Genomic DNA, 24,409 nt, shown 5'->3' with positions numbered 1-24,409 from the left:
CAGTGGCGCTGCAGTCATGGCCAAAGTGCTGCTCGCAAATTCGCATGCGCAAACCTCAATGGCTATAGCTACGTCACGTGTGGCCTCTTGCCACTGTCCGCCATATGTTGGCTTGCACAAGCCCGGCAGGCAACAAAAGTGACTCATACGTCATGTAGCAACAGGTGGGGTCCCACCCTTCAGCAATGGCTCCCTTCACAGTAACCAAAACCTATCTCGAAGGCCATGCTTTCGTGCGCTGCAGGCACCGGGAAAACGCCATGACCTCCATGTTATAAAGCCCCAGCTATTAAGCAACTGCCAATACTGTAGAAGCCCTACACGAATTGCCCACCATAGTTATTGGGGTGAAAAAGGAAGTGCACGGACGAAACGGACAATGAGGAGGGAGACTGACCGAGGCGAGAGCCTTGCCCAGGGTGTCCCCCGTCTGTGAAGAGGCTGACGGAGTGTGTGCGGAGGAGTTTACAGAGGCGGCAACAGGTCCACCCGCCGTCCGAGACGACAGGGCATCGGCTACCGTGGGCGCCGGGGAGGTGCCCTGGTTGGTGCTGCCAGCCGTGGTGCCGCTACCGCCGGTGGCCGCTGTGGGAGTGGGCACCGATGTGGGTGCCACGGTGCCTGTGTTTGTGCTGCCTGCAGCCACGACAGCTGTGCTACCACTGCCGCTGCTGCCATTGTTCTGTTGCGAGGAGTAGAGCGGGGAGGCACCAGCCCCGCGGAAGCTCGACATGGGGGGCAGGCTGGTAGGCATTAGGCCTGTGGGCTCCTGGCCGGGAGACACTGCACCATATGCCTGCACGGAGAGGATGCACCAATGTCAAAACTTGAGCAGGGTTAGCTTTCAGAATGGCCACTACTGCTATAAAAGCGAGGCCCTGCTAGCCATACTTAAGAACACTTGAAGCAGAGCACTTGGGAAGGAATGAGAGCCAAGGTTTCAGAGAATTTCAATCCCAGGAAAAAGCAGTAACACAATCAGCGTGGCTCGTTAGTTGTGACGGTCTCACACTTACAAAAACGAGGAAGAGCATGGCATGAAATACAATAGAAGTTAAAAGTGCCCCTGGTGTATTTCATGTCTTATAAGATAAGTGCTGTAGATAGTAAAGGGGCTATGTTTTCTTTTTCCCAGCTTAAGCAAATGGTGAATGAGACCATGGGACTATTTTTAGCAGTGCTGTCACACATGTGTGTTGCCTCTATTATAGCTCTCATTTTGTTGCATACCATTCATATATACAATAGCAGATGCAGTAGCTGCTACACAAAAAAGAAAAAGAACGCAGAAACTTGCGGCTTAGGAAAGAAATTCCCTAACATGTGTCTTCATCGAGACTGTCCTTGTGCTGCGGCCACCCCTCACCATTGATTCGGGAGGGAGGTGCATGGACGAGAAGGCAGACGACGTGGAGGGCAGGTGTGAGGTCTGGTTCCCCAGGTAAGAGTATGAAGAAGGCTGCAGGCTTTGGTTTGAGGACCAAGGGTCACCTCCTCCACCATGGCCCCCGTCTGCACAGAGGCCCACAAAAATCACATTGGTACAGCACAAGATTCGTGGGGCAATGTTTGACATCCTTCGGTCATGTACCCTAAAAATTGTGGCACTAGAACGTACTTCACGCAACTCTGTTACATATAAATTTGCCAACAACTGTACTGCGTTTTATACTTTAGCATACAATGCTGTGGAAGCTACTCATTAAGTTTGGTGATAAAAACGTATCACATTGCATGTTTCATGTAAAGTGGTTAGGGTATACAACTCTGACTCGAAAGGGCCTGGGTCTGACAACTCACCTAAAGATTTTCTTCATTGTTCTTCTAATGGCCGACTGAAAATTTGCTCTACAACGTGTACTTTGTGTGGTATCTTTTGAGTGCCATATCATATTTATGAGATTAGACATGACAAAGCAAAAGCGACGTATGCTCGCACAAGCCATGTGGCATGCGCAGCTTGCAAAAAGCATTAAAAAACAATACGAAAAAAGACATAACACAGCCTATTAGTAGTCACATAACACAGTTTTTCTTTTCATTTAAATAAATTAAAGCTGCTTTTCACTCATCAGTGAGCCTAAATGAAGAACAGTTCCACCTAATTGCCTGCAAAAAGCACTGAATTATTTTCTTGTGTGAACACAGCCACTGTGGAAAGCCTTCCTTGTTTCCACAGTGTTGCACGTGATGGGTGAAACAAAATATAGAAGTAGCTACACCACACCAAAATAAAATGTACAATTCTTACCAATAAAATAAGGCTCCCCATAAAGGCCTGGTGGCTTCGGAGAGGAGTACCTTGGTGAATCTTGGTCGAAGCCTTCCGACCCGTAAGGCTGCAAATAGAAAACAAAAAAAGGACACAGATTGGTCAGGGACAATAAAAGAAAAAATAATTCCAATGCACTAGAAACATGGTAGTTGTAGGCAAATAGAAGTGTAGGGAGATTGAAGCATTCTGTCGCACAATATTCCTATTTGTGACGATTATTTCTTTCATACTCCATAAAAGTGATCTTGCGTTTGTTTTCCGTTTATTGGCTCCACAGGTTGCCACACGGCATATGCTACAAATAAATTAACGCATCTTTGTCTTCTTCACAAGTATGCTACAGGTGGAACTTATTTTTCATACTCTGAAGGCCAATCTGCCCGTATCCCCGCACTTCTAGGGATTTCATCTCAAGCAGCCTTTGCCTTGTGCTTTGTTTTATTAATCGTGCCCACTCTGCTGTAATGTCTGCAATGACACAGCAGGTACGAAATCTTTCCGCAAATTAGCTTTCTTTTTTTTTCTTTAAAAAGGTTGTTGCAGTTGCAGGAGGTGCTTTGGCAAGCTCGCTAAGTAAGAAAAAGAAAAATAAGGAAGGAAAATAAAGGATCAGCCATGGGCTGCTATGCTCTTCGGGGTGCGAGCAAATCTCTTGGAAAAATATACACGGGTCGGCCCGAAGGCAGCCGCCGGGGGGAGGGGGGGGGGGGGAGGCAGTGAACGAGCACCCCGGGCGCCTTGTTTATAAACACGGGGGGGACGGGGGGGGGGGGGCGCACGCACCTATCGCAGCGGCGTCGGCGACAGTGGACGCCTTTTATACGCCCCCGCCACCCGTACTCTCCGAGATATCTAACCCCGCGCACATGCCAAAGGAGACGGACCTTGCGTAAGCAGCACGCTACCGTTCAAGGCAGAAGAAGCACGTGCCTCCTCCTCCCCCCCACCCCTTGCTCCCCGCACTTCTCAACTCTACCCGTATAGAGTCACACAAACATTGCTTCGCGTCTAACAAGGCGGCGGATCAAAAACGACGCCAAGAACTGCGGAGCCTACGGGGGAGATCGGCGCACACCGCTCCCTGCGCAGACCGTGGGCGCGAGGGATCGCCCCTGCTCTGCTCGCCACGTTGCCAACTGTACATCTTTAAGTGTCCCTTTCGTCTCGACTAGCCTATGGGCTCGGTAGTCGGAAACGGCGCTTAGCTGCCAAGCCCTAGAGGTCGATGGTTCAAATCCCTGGCTGTGGTGGCCGGCTCGATAATCCGCGACAACCACGAAATGGTGGGTCGGCGCCGCGCTGGACGGGAACGAAATTTTGGGAAACGACGTGTCGGGTTTCGTTTTCCTACGCCGAGGTGAGTTTCCTTCATTTCCGCCAACAATTAAACGCAGACAGCGTTGAAGAACGCCGACCGGGAAGACATGCAAGGCCCGCATCTTTCTTTCTTTTTTTTTTTTTGTAACGATCTACTCCGCTTGCGATTCATTTCGCGCTTCGTCATTGGCTCTGACGCTACCGCCACTGGTGATAAGACAAGTAGAACTATTGTCTAAATAGTAAATCGGGCTGAAAATCTATCTTTACAAAGCGCGGCCCCCAGGCCAAGCGAAACTACCAACTTCTCTGTCCTATAACATAGGCGTTCTGCGGAAACCCGCAAGGTGGAGAGAAGTAATTAATAAAGGGAAAATCAAGACATCCACCCGTTCGTTCGGTGGTTCCGGGTTCGAGTCCCGGACCAGGGCGAATTTTTCTTCAACTGTGAGGCTTTCCTTTCGAGGAACCCGTATGGGTTTCCTTTGTAGCAATTGCTACGAACGGGTGGATGTCTGACTTTTCCGTTTATTAATTCTCTGTCCTATCCGTTTATATCGTCCGGGACGAGGAATAACAGAACTTGTCAACAAACTTGCTAATGAAGACAATAAAAAAAAGAAGAACTCACAAAGGCAAAACAGAGAGCTCCTCTCTCGCAATACGCTTCAAATCAACGAACATGCCCCCAAACCAAATTCAATTTCACGCGCTCATCTCGGTTTCTGCGAAAAAAAATTCACGCAGCATCCTAGATCCTAGCGCCGGCGCGTTACCGAGATAGTCGCGCAAAGAGCGAAAAGAAAAAAGTGAAGAAAAAGAAGAGAAACAAGTGAAAAAAAGTAGGGAGTGATTATATAGATTATGAAGAGACAGAAGGGGGGAAAGGGCACACCCGAAACACCAGCGGGTCCTGGAAAGAAAGCTCTCGGGAGATTGCCAAAGGCTTCACTCGTCCTCTCTTTTTGTCTCGGCGCATTTCCAAAACATAACAAAAACAATCAACGCAGAGACTCAGAAAAAATACATGCGAATGGAAAAAAGAAACTATCGCAATAACAATAGAGCAATAACATCTCGCGGGTCGCTCGCGACAAAATCGGCACCGAGCAACGTAGCAGAACCGAAACACGACGACACGAGGCTGCGGATGCAGCGAGAAAGAGAGAGAGAGAGAGGAAACACAACTTCACCAAAAAAAGAAAAGAGAAGGAATGCACCTCAACGGTTGAGCATCGCGACGCGAGGAAGAAAAGTAATATAAATCCCGGCGAAATGGAGAGGCGCCGACAGCGAACGCGAAGTTGGCGAGCGACACGCCGACTGCGAACGAAACGACAGCGATGATGAGCCCCGGAGCTGCTCCGGCGCGCGTCGACGAGATCGCAGGGCGGGTAACGATAAAGAAAATAAAAAACACGGGAAGGCTTTGTTGTTGCCTGCCTGTAGCCCGGGCATGGCCGAGCGAGAAGAAGAGAACAAGCTCGAGGAAAGAGGCGACAGCAGCGCCGCGACTCGGGCCGATTCATTGGGGATACTGCTCGCGGGGAGGAAATGACGTCGAGGGGGACGGGGGGCGACAAGCGATTCCATTCACGGGACTGCCCGGGATGATGATGGCGATACTCGGGGAAACGGGGAAGACGAGACTTTGCTCGGCCTTCGAAGTAATGTGGCGTTCCACTACAGTCGTCGACGCGGTTGCTGCCGCTGCTGCATTTTTGGCATTGCGTGTAGCTCAGCATGCGCACCTCGCCCGAGAAACGAAGGTGCGTGCGTAGCAGTCGGTAGAAAGCGAGAGAGAGAGAGAGAGAGAGAGAGAGAGCTCTGGGATGCTATTGCGGTCGCAGGCCGAATTCCGCCAGGTCGGCCTTTTTCAGTCAGCGCAGAAAGAACGGCGAATTCGACAATACGGGAGAATTTAGACATTCTACAAGCTCCAGTATTCTAGTTCGCTGTAGTGTCCAGGATAGCGCGTACGAACGTTCGCGGAGTACCGGAGAGGAAGACGCGGAGAGGGCGCGTCTCGACTACACCAACAAGAGCACCGCCGTCTCTTGGAGAAGCCACGGTTTATACCGCATATGTACTACGCCCCATCATACCTTACCAAGGAACAGTTGTTCTCCAGCAAAAAAGTAACTGTGCACAGTAAAGCACTACTGATACGACGTTTGAGACTTCGTGTGCGTGTGTGCGTTGAATGAACATCCTAGACATCGAAATTCTTGGGTAACATTGGCAAACCTCGAAGCGGCCTTAATATTGTACTACAGCAGAGTTCATACAAACCACTTTAGGTTCCTAAGAGGTAACGCAGAAGGCGGTCACGCGACAGCAGAACATCGCGAACTTCTGGCACTCACTCTGGCTGGCTCAGTCGCGAGCAACGCTGCACCGCACATGTGTACGGCGACTGATTTCAACGAGCCGCAGCGAAATCACACTATGGACTTGATTTTTTTTTTATATAGTGCTCGTGAAGATTTCGGCACACAACCGTATCGGCATCTCCTCTCCCACGGAAATGCTGCCGGGAGACGAACCAGCTACCTCGGTGCACCGCAGTAGAGAGACAACTCTCTGTACACTGAGAAAGCCATCGTAATGGGGCAGACCACAAGTTGCACAACGGGGGGCGTGAATGAACGAAAAGGTCGAAGCCAAGCACCGGATTTATTTATTTTTTCCTCACCCTCTCTGTCGTGAAAACGGCTAGCGGAAGAGCCCGCTCGCTGCCGAACGGTAGATAAAAGCGCGGCAAAACAATGTGGCCGACGAACGCGTGCTTCCAGAAAAAGAAAAAAAAAACAAAGCAGTCCTGTTGTTCAGCACAGCAAACGGGCTTTCGAGAAGAAAGAAAAAAGAAATAGACGCATTCGCGAAGCCTGCTTCTGCGGCGGCTTGTTATGCGCCAGGCTTCTTCCCAGAGGAGGCCAGGGCGCGAAGAGAACGGATTCGATTTCCAATTCAGCGGCGGGAGGGGCAAAGTGCGAGGCGGCCACCTTCCCCGCTATTTTACTATTTTTCCTTTCCCTCTTATACCACCCGTACAGCATGCGCTTCTTCCCCTGGCAGGGCGGCTTCTCGGCACAGGAGCTTCGTGGGGACGGCCTTCTTCACACGCGCGCCGGATCGAAGCTCGCACGCAAGGCGCGCTGAGAACTAACGCACGTACGGAAGAGAGAGAGAACGAGAGAGAGTGAGAGAGCTTTCCTCCAAGGCAGACCCTACGCCACAACCGGGCTCCCTCGTGGTGGAACTCACCCCCTGCTTGCAATGAACCGACGCATGTGCAACCTCGCATCGGTGCGAACAGAACGGGCCAAAAACGCAAACGCGAGAGCAAGAGAAAAAGAAACAATAAGCTAACTCACAAGCAGAAGCACTGCGATATCTTCGGGACAACAACAAAATGAAAAAAAGGGAAAGAAAGAAAAGAAAGATGCAGTTGCCGTTCGTTTGAAGAGCAGGCTCTCCCCACTTTTCAGCACCGACCCTCTCTTTAAAAAATCGGTGAGGACGTACAGTATCGACGGCGCCGGAAATGGCTGCTCACGGGACTGTCGAGAACTCTCTAGCTGAAGAAGCGCGACCCAAATATTGGCCGAGTCGCCCAGCCCGCCACACGGGATGCGGGGTGTTTCACGCAAGAGAGAGACAGAGAGAGAGATAGTGAGAGAGAGGGGAGCAGAGCCGCATCGGAGTGCGAGCGCGCACACCTTGTGAACCGCTACATTGAAAGCATGGCAGCGTACGGCAGTGCCGGACGCTTCACCTACGTACGGTCGATAAGTTTTAGCCACGACGACTTACTCTACGTGTATAGAAGCATCTGACTGCAGATAAAGAAAATGGGCGGGGGGGGGGGGGGGGGGCGAAGACATACGTAAGCCAAGCTGCGAAGGGATGAAAGGCATCCCTACGAAATATGGATCACCGTATTCGCGTGCGTCGTAATTCTATCGATAAGGCAGCCGACACTGTACGGTCTGATATACGGAGACATCGCACGGGGTAAAAACGCTCTCGTATAGAAAGAGCTCAGTCAAGATCGTGGCCCAGATTCAAAGAATTAAGGAACGCACGCTCGCGCACGGAGTGAGAGAAAACGAGAGAGAAAGAGAGAGCTCTGTTTAGCGAAAACTTCGCCGACCCAAGTCTTACGCAAATGTGCGCATCGACAGGGAGCGGAACAATGGTACCGGGCTTAGCTCACACCGTCGGCGGTGTAAACACAGAACCGCCGCGCGATACCCACTCGCTTCCCAAAGACAGCGCCCAGGACGCGTAAATGTGCCTCAAAGCCCGCGCCCGCGAGAGAATACGCCGCCGTTGCCGCAGAAGAAAGAAAGCCAAGGAGAACGGGGGTGGAGGGCGGGCTACGTAAAAGGGCACGGGCGGTGCCGGCGGTCATCAGCATAAACTAACACCCACTCGGGCACAGGCACGAAACCTCGACTCGCCGGCGTTCCCCCGGAAGGAAAAAAAGAAACGACGACGCCCCGCCTCGCCAAAAGCGTGCAGTGCGATGTCGCGTCGAAGCCTGCCAATCGGGGAACACAGTTGCGAAAAAAAGCTGTTTCCTACGAAACGGCGGCGAGAGGCGACGGCTTGCGTATGTCAGACTGACTTCTGCTCCGATTAACCTCACTGGCACGGGCTTTCCGGGCGGCGAATCGCACATGCCAAATAATGCGTGCTCCGACTAATTTCTCGAACTTGCGGTTACGATTCGACCGAGACGACGCCAGGCACTGCGGCTCTCCAGACAACGGTGCACGGTTTTAACGACGACACAAACCGCAGGGCTGCTTCCGCTCGCATCGAGAAACCGAGAAGAGTCAGCGGGGAGAACCGGGCGCCCAATGACCGCGAGGCACCAACAACCAAACCGTCCACGGGAGGCGGGGGGGGGGGGGGGGGGGGGCAGCGGCACACTTGATTCGATCCCAATCCGACGCTCGCGAAAACCTTTTCGCTGCCTTCCTAAGGATTCTCCTTTTCTTTTTCCCCCTTGGCGAACGGCCGCATTCTCTTTGTGCTCGAGTCACCGACTCCAACGACGCACCACTCTTTGTTCTTCCTTACTGCCGCCCTTACTGCATCTTTCTTTTCTCCCTCTTTTATTATCCCGATTCCTTTTCTCTTAAACGGAGCTTCCGGCGCCGGCGCCCCTAGAGTTTGCGGAGTGTTTTTCGAGGCCGCGCCTCCGAGGCCCCTTTCACTTCTCGTCTGCTCGGTGTACTTCCATTTCTTTTCCTTTTTATCTTTGATAGACCCGGTTTTCCTGCCGAGACAAACTGCCGTACAGAGTTGCTTCAAGTGAGGAAAAAAGAGATAGAGAAAAAAACAAAGAAGCCATTCATTCCGTAGAGAGGGAGGAATCAAAAGTCGCCAACCGCTGGCAGACGGTGAAACTTTTAACCTAGAAATGCCGCTGGAGTCGAAAAAGTAAGAAAAAATATGCCAGAACACGCACGGCGACGCTTTTCGAGTCGCAGCACTACACTGCTTTCCTCTCGCTTTCTCTCAGAGTGAGTGAGAGAGAGAGAGAGAAGAGAAACAGGACACTCGTCTTAGGGCATATAAAGATGACCAGGAGTAGGGCAATCCCAAGCGCACACCATTCGTGGGCCGCCTATATAAAGCAGCGTAATACCCAACCCCCGCCCCCTCCTCCCCCACCTTTCCTCATTTCGCGTTGAATTCATCGGGCAATATTTTTCGCATTTCCCGAGCTGCCAGGATGTGGACAGCAGATTGTTTCGCCATTTCAAAAAGGGCCGCGAAGCGTTTCACAACGGCGAGACAAGAAAAAAAAAAAAGAAAGGAGAGGGCGAGTGAGGGAAGAAAAAGTTCTACATGCACGAACAGGACCAGCGTGTTCCGTGGCGCTTCGTTCTTCGGTAATACACACGGTCATTAAAAAGAGGTTTCCCATTCCCGGTCGAGCTGGAAATATATACCAACGCGGCGACAGCTGGGACCGATGAGGTCTATATATATGTATCCCTCAGATCGATGGGCTATGCATGTCTGCCGAGACAAGCAGGGGGACGACGGCTAAAGACGACCAATAGAAATTCGCTAGACGGTCCCACCGCGAAGATAAAGACGCACTTAAATCAAGGACTAGTGAATATCAACATCCGCGAAACAAAACATCCCGCTAATAGTCATCCAAGACGAAAACCGTTCGCATAAACGCGGTCCACAGATCGATGCCGACCAAGAGGCCGCGAAGATTCTCGTCCGTAAGTGACCTGTCCGCCATCAGGATTGGCTGGAATTCGCTATTACGAACAATTCTTAAAAGAGAGTTTAGAGAGTATGCGCCGGGATCCGTGTAAACGCGCTGCGCCATAAGAGTAACGCCAGTGGAACCACCGTGCACCGTTTTCATTAATTACACTCGAAAATTACAATGTCGCTGGAAGTCATGAGAAAGACCGGCGCAACGCAGGTACCATCTGCCTAACATCTGCTTCGGCCCCGATCGTCTAGAGAGAAAAAAAAATATAAAAAAATCGGGGGGCTTTACAGCACAGATCAGTCCAAGCAGCGAGGACTGATATCTTTTTCTAATCGCCTTTTCCCCCACCCCCAGTGTAGGTTAGCGAACCGGGTGCTAGTCTGGTTGACCTCCCCCCCTCCCCTGTCCTCTCTCTCTCTCTCTCTCTCATGCGTAAAATTTGTCAACAGTTCCAGCAAGCTCAGAATATTACAACGCTAACAATGCACAACATAGATGGTGCCGCAAGAGGTCTTCAATCGCGCGAACGTCGAGATCAGAATAAGGTGTCTTTCTCGAAAATGTTTGTTGTGATGATCCAAGAAGTGTAGTGTTGCTTACCTATCCCCTTACACTAAATGCTGCGTCGGCAGCGCTTCGTCTTGTGGACAGGGCTCTGCGAATGGTGTTTTCGAGGCCGAGTGGAATACGAATCGAATGTTACCAGAAGTCAATCTTATCGAACATTTCCGGAATACTTCGGTCGGAATAGTGTGCAGCGGCTCTCACCATTAACATTAACACCAAACAAAATTTTATATCCTACTAATCGCACCACTAATAAGTTTCTGTCATTGCACTGCGCATTATAATGAGTGTCTTATTCAAAAAAACACACGAAGCGCGCATTAGGAACAGTTAAGCAGATAGTTCGCCAACTCTGAACTCTTCGGAGCATAAGCGGTGATGCACTGTCATACAAAACTTTCAAAGGTAATGTTATGGGCTAATTATCCGTGCACACCACCTTGACGACCAGCTCAGACATGCGAGTCATCTGCGGCGATGGCAGTGTGACAAAAAAAAAAAAAGAGAAAAGAGGGGGGGATGCACTCTTTCTCTAGCTTAAATAGACGCGGCAGATGGTGCCTCTCTTGTATAAAGTGCTTTGCAATGAAATGTATTTTGATTTATACTGATGAGAGGACACAGGTGTGGCATTTATGTTCGCTGTGAATGGGATGACAGTGATGGCTTATTGTTTTACTTCAATTTCAAGCTTAAACGTGTACAGTCGACGGCGTAAAGTATTCGAAAAATACCCGAATTTTTCCGCTGTGACAATTTCCATTCGATGAGCGAACCGAATAGGAGAATATTCGATTCATTATTCGAATGTTCCGAATATTTGCACACCCCTACTTGATCATCCAGCGGTATGACTGTTGCAAGAACAACTTGGTTACAACAGCCCATTTTCTAATGCGTATCGATTTTTTCTCATCGCAGATCGCCGCGACATCGCACATTGGCCCGGCCTCCCGAAATGGTCATCAGGTTCAAGATTGGCCAAGGCTTATCTTTAACCTCACTATAGAACACGTCTGCGACCTGTGACGTCAACAGCTGACCGAGAGGAAAGCATGTCCCCATTCGTGTCGTCGAACCCGGTCCCTCAACCTTGCTGGCAAGACCTTCACGGAGAATATTCACTCTGTGTGAAAAAAAAAATGGTGAGTGGGCAGAGCGAGGAAGAAATCTATCCGACATCTATGCATAGTGCGTGCGCGCACACACACACACACGCACGCACGCACGCACACACACACACACGCGCGCGCGCGCGCACACAAACACACACACACACACACACACACACACACACACACACACACACACACACACACACACACACACACACACACACACACACACACACACACACACACACACACACACACAGTCTCGTGAGATACGACGAATCAAGACACGAACGAACGCGAACTTGGGATGTTCATATCTTCACGTGCTATTCGCCTGTTTATTTTACACTACTTCTTCTAAGAGGTGTGGGGTGGGGTGGGGGGACACAACAAAGGCTGCTAACCACCGCGGTCACCATCGGGAACGCGAGAAAGATTCGCTACCGGTTTTTCACGAGTGAAACTCGGAAAGCACCGGTACTCACGATTTCTTTTTCTCTCGAACTTTTCCGGGTCTCAATGATCTCGAGAGAGAGCACACCAACAAGGTTGCGGGGTGGAAGAAAGGTGGACAAAAAAAAAAAAAAAAAAAATAGGGTCCCCGGGAGATGGCACCACAGAAGCGGGTGTCGCAAAGCGGGCATGGAGTGCGATCCTTTCTACCTTTTCCCCCGAAAGATTAGAAAGAAAACGTTGCAACGCGAGCGAATGCTTCAAGGGCAGAAAAAAAAAAAAGAAAAGGAAAAAAAAAAGAAAGACTGGGGCAGGAGGTGTTGCGAGTCAGTGAGCGACGCCGCACTTCCTCCGTGTTGTACAACTGCGCGATGAAGCGCGGACGACTGAATGCCCGCGAAATGGCGAAGCAACGAGTGCGAATGAGACACGCAACGTGCAAGGCACTCGGTGATACGGAAGGAAGCGAGGGAGAGGCAAAAAGAGCAGCGCTCTTCCGTGAGCGCTGTTTAGCCCTCCCCCACGTATACCGCCTTCCGCCTGCCTTCGGGCTGTTCGTACTACAAGTGAATAGCTATCGCGACACGACGAAAAGGATCGCCCGCCCGAGAGAGGTTCCGGCGTTGGCTTTTTTTTTTTTTTAACTTTCTTGTTCTTTCTTTGTATTGGCCTGAGAGAGACGCAGAGTGGACGCCAATGGGGCGTTGACGTTCTCAAATGGCGATGGTAAGGTGGAAGTGTACACAAATCTCACTGGAAAGCGCTGACCTTCGACGCACCCGGCCGCTAATGTGAGAACGCGTAACATAGCGCTGCGCACGCTATTATGGTGCAACGTTACCGCTCTCGATGTGTTAGGTCACGGCCCGTCGGGTTTCCTTTGCACGGACCGTCGTGTCGAGAGTGTATGCCGGTTACTTACTCCCCTCACCCATATATATATATATATATATATATATATATATATATATATATATATATATATATATATATATATATATATATATATATATATATATATGCACACGCACACTAGATGGGACTCTGACGTTGGTTTCTACGGAAGCTGCAAGTGTGGCTGTTCAGCAAGCACGGCAATCGTGGCGCCTGCAGTCGATTCCCGTTTATTCGACCTCGGTTAATTCGACTTTTCGCTTACTTCGAACACACTGTGGAAGTCCCGACGAGAAAACAAGTGTCGCTAAGGAACAAAACACTCGTCCAGTTCGAATGCGAAAGCATGCCGTTCGGTTACTTCGACCCTCGCCGGGTCTCCTCACGCGTCCGTGCAACGTTCACTAAATCGAAAACAAAAAGGCCTTCGCGCTGCCGCTTCGCTAAGCGTCCACTCGGGCGCATAACTTCCTCCGCGCGTGATGCCGGCCCCAAACCGAAAAGTGTATTGTGCGGCGACAACGAACGCGCACCGGGCGGCGGCGCCCATGCGAACGCTACTACAGCGGGGCCCACGCGACGCATTCCTTGGCGCGCGTCTTCGAGCGGGCCCGCCGGTCCTGACAACACGTCGGCGACGCTCTCGCGTTGCCGCCGCGGCCGTACCGCTAAAAGCCACTCCGCCGATGACGCTCCGATAAAACTGTCGCGCAACGAGGCGTCGGGCCCTCGCCAATTTGTCGCGGCGCGCTCGCAGAGTGCAGCGCTGTAGAGCCACTGCTACGTGTAGACGCGCTCGCGTGGGCGGGAACGCCGTCAAGGGCCGCGAGACGGCGCTGCCACCGAATCTCCAGATCGGACCCACACCTCGCACAACGAAACACTGGGGGCAAGCGGTATAACGGCTGTCAAGAAACTACAGCTTTGGCGCACTCCCGGCTACAGAACCAGCACGGAATGCGGAAGACATTCCGCTGACGTACGTAATTAAGCCTTCGACAAAGAACTTCCTTTTCTGTCTTTTTTGCTGCGATACATGCGCATTCGCCGCCGCCCGCGAGCGCTGTACGTTTATTGAACCGCCAAGCTAGGCTCAATATGGTTTGCCGGTAGGCCCCCCCCCCCCCCCCCCCCCCCCCAGCGAGGCTCATTGAACTGACAATCGGCGAGAAAAAAAAAAGATAAAGAACCAGGCCGGCTCGCAGTCGGCGAGGAAGAGGGCCGCGCGACTCACGTCACGACCGCGCGCTTTGCAAAGGTCGCCGGCAAGCAGCCGGCAAGCGTCATCCGCGATGTGACCGCGCACAAGCAGCGCGCGCCGAGAGGCTAGGTACTCGGAGAAAAGTTCAGCCGGCAACGGACGCTCAAAGCTCGCGGGAAAATGCCGCGCGAGCACCTGTTGTCACTAGAAGGCAGGACAATGCGCCGGGCTGCGGCCGCAGAAGCTAACGACTCTCCAGCGGAGCATTGTTAAAAAGAGGTCGGCGATGCCAAGCCAAGCGACGAGAAGCAAGAAGCACGACCGTACAAAGCCGCCCTTCCCGATTAAAATAAAATAAACAAAGGCTTTTCGGCACGACGCAGAACAGCGGACTCTACGGGAAACGCGAGGGTCTTTTCCAACAGCGAACGGAGACCTAACCGTGAAAAAATGGCCGCGACGGCTACTGTTTCGACCGGTGGTCCGTCCTGCCACGTTTCAAAACCGGGCGAACCGGATGCCACGTTAGCTGCCGAAATGTACAACCTGCCGCCGCCGCACGTCAACAGTGGCCGTCCGACTTAACACTAACAGCGGAAATACATGTCCTTAATCTAATTACGGGTGTCACACGGCGCACTTTTGATTGCGATCAAGCCCGGTCCGGATCGAATTTCACAGTCGTCATTGGCTCATTTTGCGCCAGCCGCGCGAGGGCGGAAATCCCAGTGGTTAATTCCGATACGGATCGGGCTCGATCGCGATCGAAAAGTGCGCCGTGTTGACACCAGTACGAGGCTCACTCAGTGGTTAAGTACTACGGCGGCCTTGTACGTTCGTTATCAGCAGGACCCAACTCGGCCGGCCGTTCGAGCTACCCATCTTTTCGTGACGTTCAAGGCGCATCACGGTCAAAGGAGACTAACGGCAAGAGCCACGGCGAGCAAACACAGAAAAAAGAAAAGAAAGAAAAAATCCCACAGGATTCTATGCACCCAAGATCGAGAGAGCTGCTGCAAGTAAAACGCACCTAACATCGCTTTAACCCTTCATCAGAGAGACAAAATTACACACGAAATCGAGCGAAGCTAGGCGCGAGAACGCGAGTGCGCGGACAAGAGACGCTGCGACGTCGAATCGTCAAGAACAGTTGTACGCACCTTTCGGAAGGCGCAAGGCCTACACGGCCCCCATCGTTCACGGCAATCGGCACTGCGAAGGTAAAGCCCCCAAGTCGCCGGGCCAAATTAAGGCACGCTTCCGAGACGGAACAAAAACCCAGGGCGCAGCACACAGTTCCGGCGAGCCCGGGTACCGTCGAGCGGGCCACAGAAAAACAAACAAAAAAACAAAAAACAGGACGTTGCGGTGGTCTTCGCGGATTATGGCCGCGCCGCCACGCGCGTTATTTTCTATCCATAACGGCACACTGCGGCGCAGGCAGAAGAATGCGCGACGACGTCGATGACGGAAAGCGCCACCGTACGGATGCCGTGGTCGAAAGACGCAGAAGAGCAACGGCAGCTTCGGCCGAGCAAAGCAAGGAGGACGCCTCGCAGGCGAACGAATTCCGGGGGAACAACGTTTAAAAATGCCAAGCGAAAGGTCAAACGAAGACACGCATGAAAGCGAGAGTCGAGGGCGCCAATGCGAAGGCGAAGGAGCGCCTGCCTGCCTTGCGCTGCAAATTTTCCTTACGTATACACAAAGAAAAACGAACCAACCAAAGAAAAAAGAGAATGGAAATGTGGTTTCTCAACAGCAGAATCATGAGTCAGGCTGCTTGCTGCCGCCGCCGCTAGAGCCGACAAAAGCGAACACGAAAACAATGAGCGACTAAACGAACAGAACAGCTTTTGAAGGATAGAAGCTCGAAATACAAAGGAAATAAAGAACTGAACGGAGTATAACTCGCCATGGGGCAGCAGCTTGCGCATCACTGTAGCGAGAAACACGCCTGAGTGAACTCAAAACGCACCTTTTACAAGCTCAGATAAGTGGCGCCAAGAGTGCAACTAGTAGTATGAAAACAGTAGTAGATGAGCGAAACTGTACTACCGCGTCGGCGCGGATGGCGGTGCGTGAAACGCGCCCAGAGACGACATTTCAAACGGAATTCATTGCACAGAAAACAACCCGAGGTGAATGGCCACACACGATCGAATCAACTCCCGTCAATTCAACTCTTGCGGGACCGCAAGATTTTATCGAATTAAGCAAATAGTCGAATTAACCGGGTCAAATTAACTAGAGCCGATTGTACCTTGGATGCAACAGAGTTGAGACAGTAGACGCGCTAGCGCTTTGTGTGTAGTGCACACCATTAGTCGGGACTCTTGTATCTCTCTATCTTACGCTTTTAGAGCAGCAGAGTGCTTTACAATCACTATTTCTTTATATTGAACGAGTTTTCTTTTTCCTTTCCTTTTTTTTTTTTTTCTTCCCGCCGCATGCGAATACCTTGACACTTTTGACGAGTCTCAACGCGTCACTGAGTTTATGCGTAGATATTGCTTCGCAGCGGCACTCGCCAAGGGTGATTATTTGTGATATTTTAAAGTTACTTCTTAGACCGCAGTAATTTTGGACAGCCCGATGATAGGAAATAGAGGCTAAGTGAAGCTAATACTGCCATACGACAAATTTACGATGACTGACTAGTTGACACAGGAAATCAACAAACGAAAGGACCGAGTTCAAAGAAAATTGTGAAGTCGCCATTTTTTTTACAGACTGCATGAACCACTGCAACCGAAAGTACGAGTAGACAGCAGGACATCAGTTCTCATGAGCTATACTGGCGTCCTTCAGTATAGCTCATGCTAACTTTTATGACAAGCACTAAATGGTAAAACCTCTTTTGCTTAGTCTCGTCTCACCTCGAAGACAATGCCCCAGCACACCATTTTGATGCTGTAAGGGCGTACCGAAAGACGCCGTCATTGTCGCGAAAGTGCCATGGTATCGGTCTACAGTATGGCGTCACAGCATTTAGTGTGCGCCATGTGTTGGCAACACAGCGTCAAGCCGAACAGGAACTCAACCAAAACCGGAGCTGAATTCACCGTTATTTTCAGCTGGATCGGGACCGAACCGTTCATTTTCCCGCCATAGTGCAACATATCCAGAACCGCTGGAACCTATTGCAGTAACCGTTCCGAACTATGTCGAACCGGTTCGACAAACGGCTGAGAAGACTGCGTGGACCGCCTGATAGAGTACGCCAGAGAAGAAACGATGGGCAAAGGCTCCAGGTCTCCCCACGTAGTCTGCAAACGATTCCCACGCTGCAGAAAAGGGACCAGCACAACTCTGTTCCGACTTCCTGCTCTGTTGTATTGATGTACGCAGTCGGCGGAACTGCAACTGTAATCTAGCTTCGCAGCAGAAATCTACAGCGCCGAAACTCCAGAAGTTCTACAGAAGCGTACGTATTTGGGCTGGTTGGCTCAGGGCTTAAGAAAACAGTGAAAAAACTGGACTTAAAGAACGGACAGACAACGGCGCTGATTAAGAAGCAAAGCAAATGTTTATTGTTTCGAGAAGCTAGTGTACCGCTCAACAAAAAGAAGGGGGGGGGGTCAAAAAAGAAGCAGAAGAGACGGAATTAAATTATGGGGTTTTAAGTGCTAAAACCACTTTCTGATTATGAGGCACGCCGTACTGGGGGACTCCGGAAGTTTGGACCACCTGGGGTTCTTTGACATGCGCCTAAATCCGAGTACTCCCCACGGGTGTTTTCGCATTTCGCCCCCTAAGGAAATGCGGCCGCCGTGACAGAAAAGACGGAACAGGAGCATGCGTGGAAGAACGAAATCACTCTGACAGGAATGATATTTAGACTCTCACCTTGTCTGGCTCTGTTTAGCTCATATTCCACAACCCTCCCTTCAAACTCATAACATAATCGCTCCTCACCTCCTTCCCGCTAACACTTTTTTTCCTTCTCTGTGGCGCAATTACAGGCGCCAAGCTGGGAGTGCTAACCCCTTTAGCGTGAGAATCGCAAGTATTCTAAACTACTGCGGGCCTCGACGACACGAACCGAACGAAACTATGGATTAAAAAAAAAAAGAAATATCGTCATCGTGTATCGTCACCGGCATCATCATCAACCGTGCCAGTTTTACAGAACGCAGCAACAACCACTGCACTGCGAACGCTTCCAGAACGAGAACCTTCCGCGTTTCCGCGAACGACTGAAGAAATAGCCGATGAATCGCGCCAAGTTGACGCTTCCGCCCGGAATAAAAAATCTAAAACAAAAAAAAAAAAAAAACGCCCCCTCTAGTCCCGCCGAAGGCCCAAGCTGCCGCTCGTTCTCGAGTCATCCGTCAAAGGAGGCTTCCCCTCACTGCAGAGGTAAGGAGGTAAGGGAGGGGACGCGCGCTGGTCTCTTTTCTTAAAATCCGTCGCCCACCCCCTCGCTTTCTTTAACGCACTCATTTCTTCATCCGCGTTCTATTTTCACGCACGGCGTGCCTGTCGCGCGCTCGTCGATTTTTTGGAAGCCTCGCGGCGAACTGACGCGCAGAGTGAGGAACAGTGGGAGCGCCAAGAAGGCCCGCTGCAAAACTGCATCATTGGCTCTCGATCACTTTAAATCTCGTTTGGCGTCGACGTGCGCCGTGCCGCTCCCTTCTTCTCGCTTCACCTCATCGTGCAAAAGAACGGTTGTCTCTCGGGCCTTTTGTTGTTGTTGTTTTCCTTTTCTCTCCCCGCCTTGCACAGCCAGCCATGCAGCCCTGCGTAACTGAAGCATCACTTAACTGTCCTTCTTCCTTTCTTTTCTTTTTTGCGTTTCACAGCCTTCAAGCGAGAAAGAAAAGACTTGGAGGGGGGACAAAGCAGGAACCTCCCCCACTGTAGATATACGCGCTCACTTCACTTGTTTTGCTACTTAGGAAAGCGAAGCTGCCGCCGCCCGCGAAGCTGCGAATAGCGTGGGCGGGCTATAACTTATATACGTTGGCTCTTTAGAGGGTGGGGGAGGACCTTGAAAAAAAGTTGGCCCTGATGGGCGATCCTCCCTTCTTTCACGTACTTTCGTAGACAACGAACCCGTCAGTAGCCTCCTAACTTCTCTGCCCGTCTTCCCCATCCAGCACTGGCCTGTCGGTAGAGAAAGTGAAACAAAACGTTTTCTTTTACACGGCCGACGGGCTTATGAAATAAGACAATAGGTAAAGAAGAAAGACTCGGTGTGTCAGCACAAAAGAAGGGTCGCTTCTGACGCGCTGATAGGGCGCCTCTCATCGATATATATATATATATATATATATATATATATATATATATATATATATATATATATATATATACACACTACACGAGCGCACTCCCGGGGACAGCTCGAGTGATTAATGCGCGGATGAAGAGCTGCTGCATTAGAAGCTTCCTCCCGCACACTGGCAAGTTCGATTTTAATATGCTACGCCTCAGAGGTAATTAGATAACGAGCGCGGGATGTAGATAATTGCTGTTGCAGTGCGATCGCACCGCGGCGCCGGAAGGAACGTCTCGAGCCCTGAAAACACGGCGGGTGCGAAAGGAGCGGCTCCTCGCACGGAGCAGCGCTGAAGATGGGCAAGGCCCTATTCACTGATTGATTGATTGATTGGTTGATTGATTCATTGAAGCACGGAAGCAACACGCCTTAGAGAAGGTCTCCGGGTGAGTTACGACCACCTGGGGTTTTTCGGCGTGCAGCCAAAAACGCGGTACACGAACATTTTCCTTCCCCCCCCCCCTTTTTTTTTTTCATTCCGAAACCAATGGAATGCAGTTTCAACGGTCGGCAATCGAACCTGCGACTTCTATAGTCGGCAGAACACTCCACTCAGCCGGCCCATGACGTCGTATTCATGAGCACTAAAGGAGTGAGACGAGAACAACTTTGCCAGATATGTACTCGTTCATTGGCAACCAAGCGCTACTATTTCGTAAGAATACCACCGAGCCTACGCGGTTAAATATGGAAGCGCGGGTGTAGTGATTGCCTTTAAACTAGCTGAAAGTCTCGCACGAATGTATATCTATGCGAAAAAGAGTAGACAGCGCCAATTAAAGGCGACAGCATCCTCTAAGTAGCGTAAATATTAATGATCATAACAAAAAGTACGCCTATGAAAAAAAAAAAAGCACAAGTCGAACAGTCTCCTTCACATCAGACACAACCACCCCGCGTATAAGGCGGTGCAAACTGTCACAGCGGGGGGGTACCAGGCGCTCGATCAGCTCCTCATTCGTGCACGGGCAAACCTCGAGAGACCCAAAACAGGGTTTCTTCTCAATTTGCCGCACACGCTCAACCGGGGAAAGAAAAAAAAGAAAAGAAAGAAAGCGAGACAGGCTTCTGTCTGGGATCGCACGGACAAGCAGGTAATTTCGACGACAGACTTATCCGTCGGCCGGGCCGGACCCTCGAGAATTGCGGCTCGGGAAGGAGGGCGGGGTAGGGTAAGCCCACCCCTCACGGCGGATGAAGCAAATGAGCTGTCGATAACTTGATACGCGCGGAATGATGGGGGAGAAGGGAGCCACCGGATGGGAAGCGCGAGAACCGGGGGCTGAGAATGAACGCGGTCTGAACTGAAAGCGACGGCGGCAGCAGCAGCAACAGTGAGAAGCGAGCGCGCAGCTCGGCACAAAACGAAGGAAACCGCGGCCCGAGCCATTTCCTCTCTTCTGGCCGGGGTCTTCCGAGAAACGGCAACCGGGGTCCGACTAGCGGGGAACCGTGCTCAGTCCTTCGCCGGATGAACGGAACGAGGACTGCAAGGAGCCTTCCTCTTCCGTGGCTCCCCAACTCCTATGCCTGCCGGTTTGGTCCTGACGCTAGGTGTCGCCGCCGCCCCGCATGTGGGGGAGATGACGCTGTGAACTACATTGGTTCAGTTATAGCTGGGTCATTTAGGAAAGACGATAGGGCAATCGCCCCAAATGAGGGAGCAACACAGGATAGCGCAATAGAAAACAGCCTAGAACTGACCAATCTTAACTGGAAAAAGGCGGAAGCAAACGTTCCAAATTGCACGTTCGCAGGGATAGACGAAATTCCAATCAAGTTAATTAATGAACTTGGCCCAAGAAGCAAGGAAACGCTGATAAAAGCATTGGAGGCAGTCATAACAAATAAGCAAATTCAGCACAGCTGGAAACAGAGTAAAATGAATTTGATTTATGAAGGGAAAGACGATAAGACGAACATAAAACCCTTCCGACCAATTACGATAACATCAGTTATATATAGGCTGGCGATGCAGGCAGTGAAATTAAAAATGCAGTCCATAGGTAGAAATTAATAGAATACTCGGAGAACTTCAGAACGGGTTCAGAAGTGGTAGGCGCTTAGATGATAGACTGTTCGTGCTTACCCAGTGCATAGAAATAGCTAAGGCGGAAAATAGATCGCTGTATTTAGCCTTCCTAGACATAAGCGGTGCATACGACAACGTGAACAGCGAACTCCTGTGGAACATTTTAAAAGACGAAGGTATCAGTTATGAGGTAATTGATTTCCTACAGGAAATATATGGAGAAAATAATGTTGAAATAACATGGGAAGGAATTAAGAGTACGACAACTGACTGAGGCGCAGTGCACAATCACACACTCCCCCCCCCCCCCCCTTTTCTTTTTTTATCCAATCGTCCCTTCAAACTCCAAACCTTCTTCTTCTCCGAAACGGCGGCGGTACAGCTCAGGTTCGCTCAGAATTCCCGAGGCCGTCACGACGTACGCGATGCGTTCCTTGCTTCCGCCTTTTCCACCCTTTCGCCTCGCTTAGCATCCGGGGACAATATCGCAGAAATTCGCGGCTCGTTAACAAACATCGTGGCTCTTTAGTGGATGTGCCACTGGCGAGGGTCACTAAGTGCAGAGTTCGGTGCGATCGAAACCCTGACGCAACAGGGACCACGGCAGCGGGGATGTTCAAGCCGTACGCACGCTTCTCTCGTGCCGCCTCCAACAGCAGTCGAGCGCTCCTTTACGGAACGGAACGACCAGCTCTTACGTGAGCTGTGCGCTGCGCGACCGTTGCAGTGAAGTGACCTGCACAACGAAGGGTTTCGGACGCCCCGAGCACTTCGTCATAAAGGCGTTCGACTGTATTACACTTCTTTGATAAGACTGGCACGAATACGCGGCGTCCCACATAGCACGAGCTAGAGCAGTTGTGCGCACTCTAGCTTCCTTTGGGCCACTAGAAAGAAGAGGTCATTCCGTTCTATAAAGCGGTGCTGGATTGTAGTTGGCGTCGGCATGAGATAATAAAGCACGTGGCTTGAATATCGCGCCGCTGTGTCTGTTGCATGAGGGTTCTGCCAGAAATCGCATTTCCCTGTTTTTTTTTTTTTTAATTCTAAGTGTATGTGTTTTTTTTTTTTTTTGTTCAGTACAATATTACTGTCACCGCAAGTATGTTCCCGCAGTGTACCCGCAGGACAAGCCACTGACAGCCACGGACAAGCCACTGACAGCCACGGTCAGGTCCTCCGGGTGCACCGCGTTTCTCCTGCCCATCGCGAATCCGTCATCGTGTAGGGTAGGGAAAAAAAAACACAAAAACCACGACCGCTCGACCAGAATCCGCACACGTCCGTAAACAACCGAGGTACTATAGCATGCTGGGTTAAAAGGGCTAAATAAAAGCACAGCGGGACACATCTGGTGCTGGAACATTCCTCGCACTTTTCGCAGTGCCACAAGCACCCCTGCCTCTTTCAGTCCATCTCTCCCCCCAGCAGTGTCGGCAGGCAAACAAAAGCCGAAGGGAAGAAAAAAGAAAAGAAAAAAAAAAAGAAAACACGGAAAAGAAAGGAATGTCGCCGCTGATGTGGCCGCAACTAAGTCGTGCTTCGAAACATTCGGTCTTGGACGTCGCCGCGCAAACTCCATTCGAAATCCGCAATAAAAAGATCTGTCGTGTTCTCGAGGGAATGAAAAAAACAGACACAGGAAGAGAGCGGAGAGCACTGAAAAGCTCGCGAGGCGAAGACACGAAGATTGCGGAGAGCACGCTGATCTTCCAAAATAAGGGGGGGGGGGGGGGCGAATGCGAGGAAATGACGGGGAAGCCGCACACCCGTCCATCCCGTTCGGTGGTCGGTCGCGGATTTAGGAGAGCACAGAGCCACACATAATCCAGCCGCGTACGGGAAGCGGAGAAGCCGGCAAACACTCAGTGCGCTCCGAAAGCTGGACCGTAGAGAGAGAGAGAGAGCAATAATGGGGAAAAAGAGAAAACAGAAATAGTGCAAGAAATGAAAAAAGCGCGGGCAGTCAGTGTGCGTGTTGACAGTGTCCACACGTCTCCAGAAGAAGGATGCGCGCGATACGCGTAAAAGAAAATAAAGAATAAGTGAAGGAGGAAAGAACGCCGGACGGGCAGCGAGCGCGTGGCCTGAAAAGAAAGTTGCCGTCCCCTTCCTCCCCACGCACACTTCGTCTTTCGACGGGGGCTTTAATTAATAATCCCAGGGACAAACAAGAGCAACGACACCACGTGCAAGGTCAGGCCGACGGCGACAACCAAAGCTGCTGCAGGTGCGCCGAGAGCGGGGAGCGGGCTCTCGCGCGTCCTTTTCGGGTGGCTAGCCGGGCTGCACCTGCGGCGGCAACCGACACACGTTCGGTTTGGCCCCTTTCGCCCCCTTCCTACCAACACCACAGCACAACAACAGCACTCGCGACGAGAAAGATGGAGACTGTGGGGGGTGGGCGATAATGAAAGAGGAGGTGGGGGTGGGGGGAGGCGGACAGCGTCGCGTTTCAGCCAGTAGCGTCCTCCTCGCGTCCGGCCAGGCGCGGTCAACCGACCGTGTAGCAGCAGCAGCAGCGACAAAAGACACGGCGACGGCGACAGAGAGAGTGTTCTGACTACCCCCCCCCCCCCCCCCCACCCAAGTACGTCCCGCTGCGAAGCTATCCGCGTTGTTGCCGTAGGGCCGAGATTTCGGTGGAAACCAGGCATATCGTCCTTCCAGCGCGAAAGCTTCGCCTCTAGGACCATTCGGAGACGGTATAGGCTAGAGAAACAAAATCGCATAGCGGCGGCATTGGTTCAACGCCGTTTAGACGCGACACAAAGGCGCACGCAGCTTCACGTCGTATGTGTCCAGGCAGAACGCGATTCGCTTTCCGAACGTTCGCTTCCTATGTCACCGGGTAGGCGCAGAGCAGACGAACGCTGGCCAAAGCGCAGCGCCGGCCAGCGTTCGTTTGGCGTTCGTTTAGAGGTTTTGTTAGTTAGTTACTTTGTCACTCACTTTGTTTTGTACTTTGTTAGTTTCTATTCCGCTTTTGCGAATTTCAGTGCTTAAACTATG

General features: G+C 51.3%; 1 protein-coding gene across 11 annotated transcripts in view; it reads right to left on the bottom strand.

Annotated features, from left to right (window-relative positions):
• LOC126530734 (transcription factor 4-like) overlaps window positions 1-24,409 on the bottom strand; it is a 168,468-nt gene that overhangs the window by 34,376 nt on the left and 109,683 nt on the right. For 8 of the 11 annotated variants that reach the window (XM_055070770.2, XM_055070769.2, XM_055070768.2 and 5 more), the window contains exons 6-8: window positions 2,252-2,339; window positions 1,322-1,512; window positions 398-796 (exon numbers count right to left, since the gene is read on the bottom strand). In XM_055070770.2, the coding sequence (XP_054926745.1) occupies window positions 398-796; window positions 1,322-1,512; window positions 2,252-2,339 (678 nt within the window). The remainder of the gene's footprint in view (window positions 1-397; window positions 797-1,321; window positions 1,513-2,251; window positions 2,340-24,409) is intronic. The other 3 variants (XM_050178014.3, XM_050178013.3, XM_050178018.3) reach the window with 1 other exon arrangement.

The sequence above is a fragment of the Dermacentor andersoni genome, chromosome 5 (assembly GCF_023375885.2).
Source record: "Dermacentor andersoni chromosome 5, qqDerAnde1_hic_scaffold, whole genome shotgun sequence".
Lineage (NCBI taxonomy): Eukaryota > Metazoa > Arthropoda > Arachnida > Ixodida > Ixodidae > Dermacentor > Dermacentor andersoni.
The sequence above is the reverse complement of the archived record's forward strand: the minus strand, read 5'-3'. Positions and strand labels throughout refer to the sequence as shown.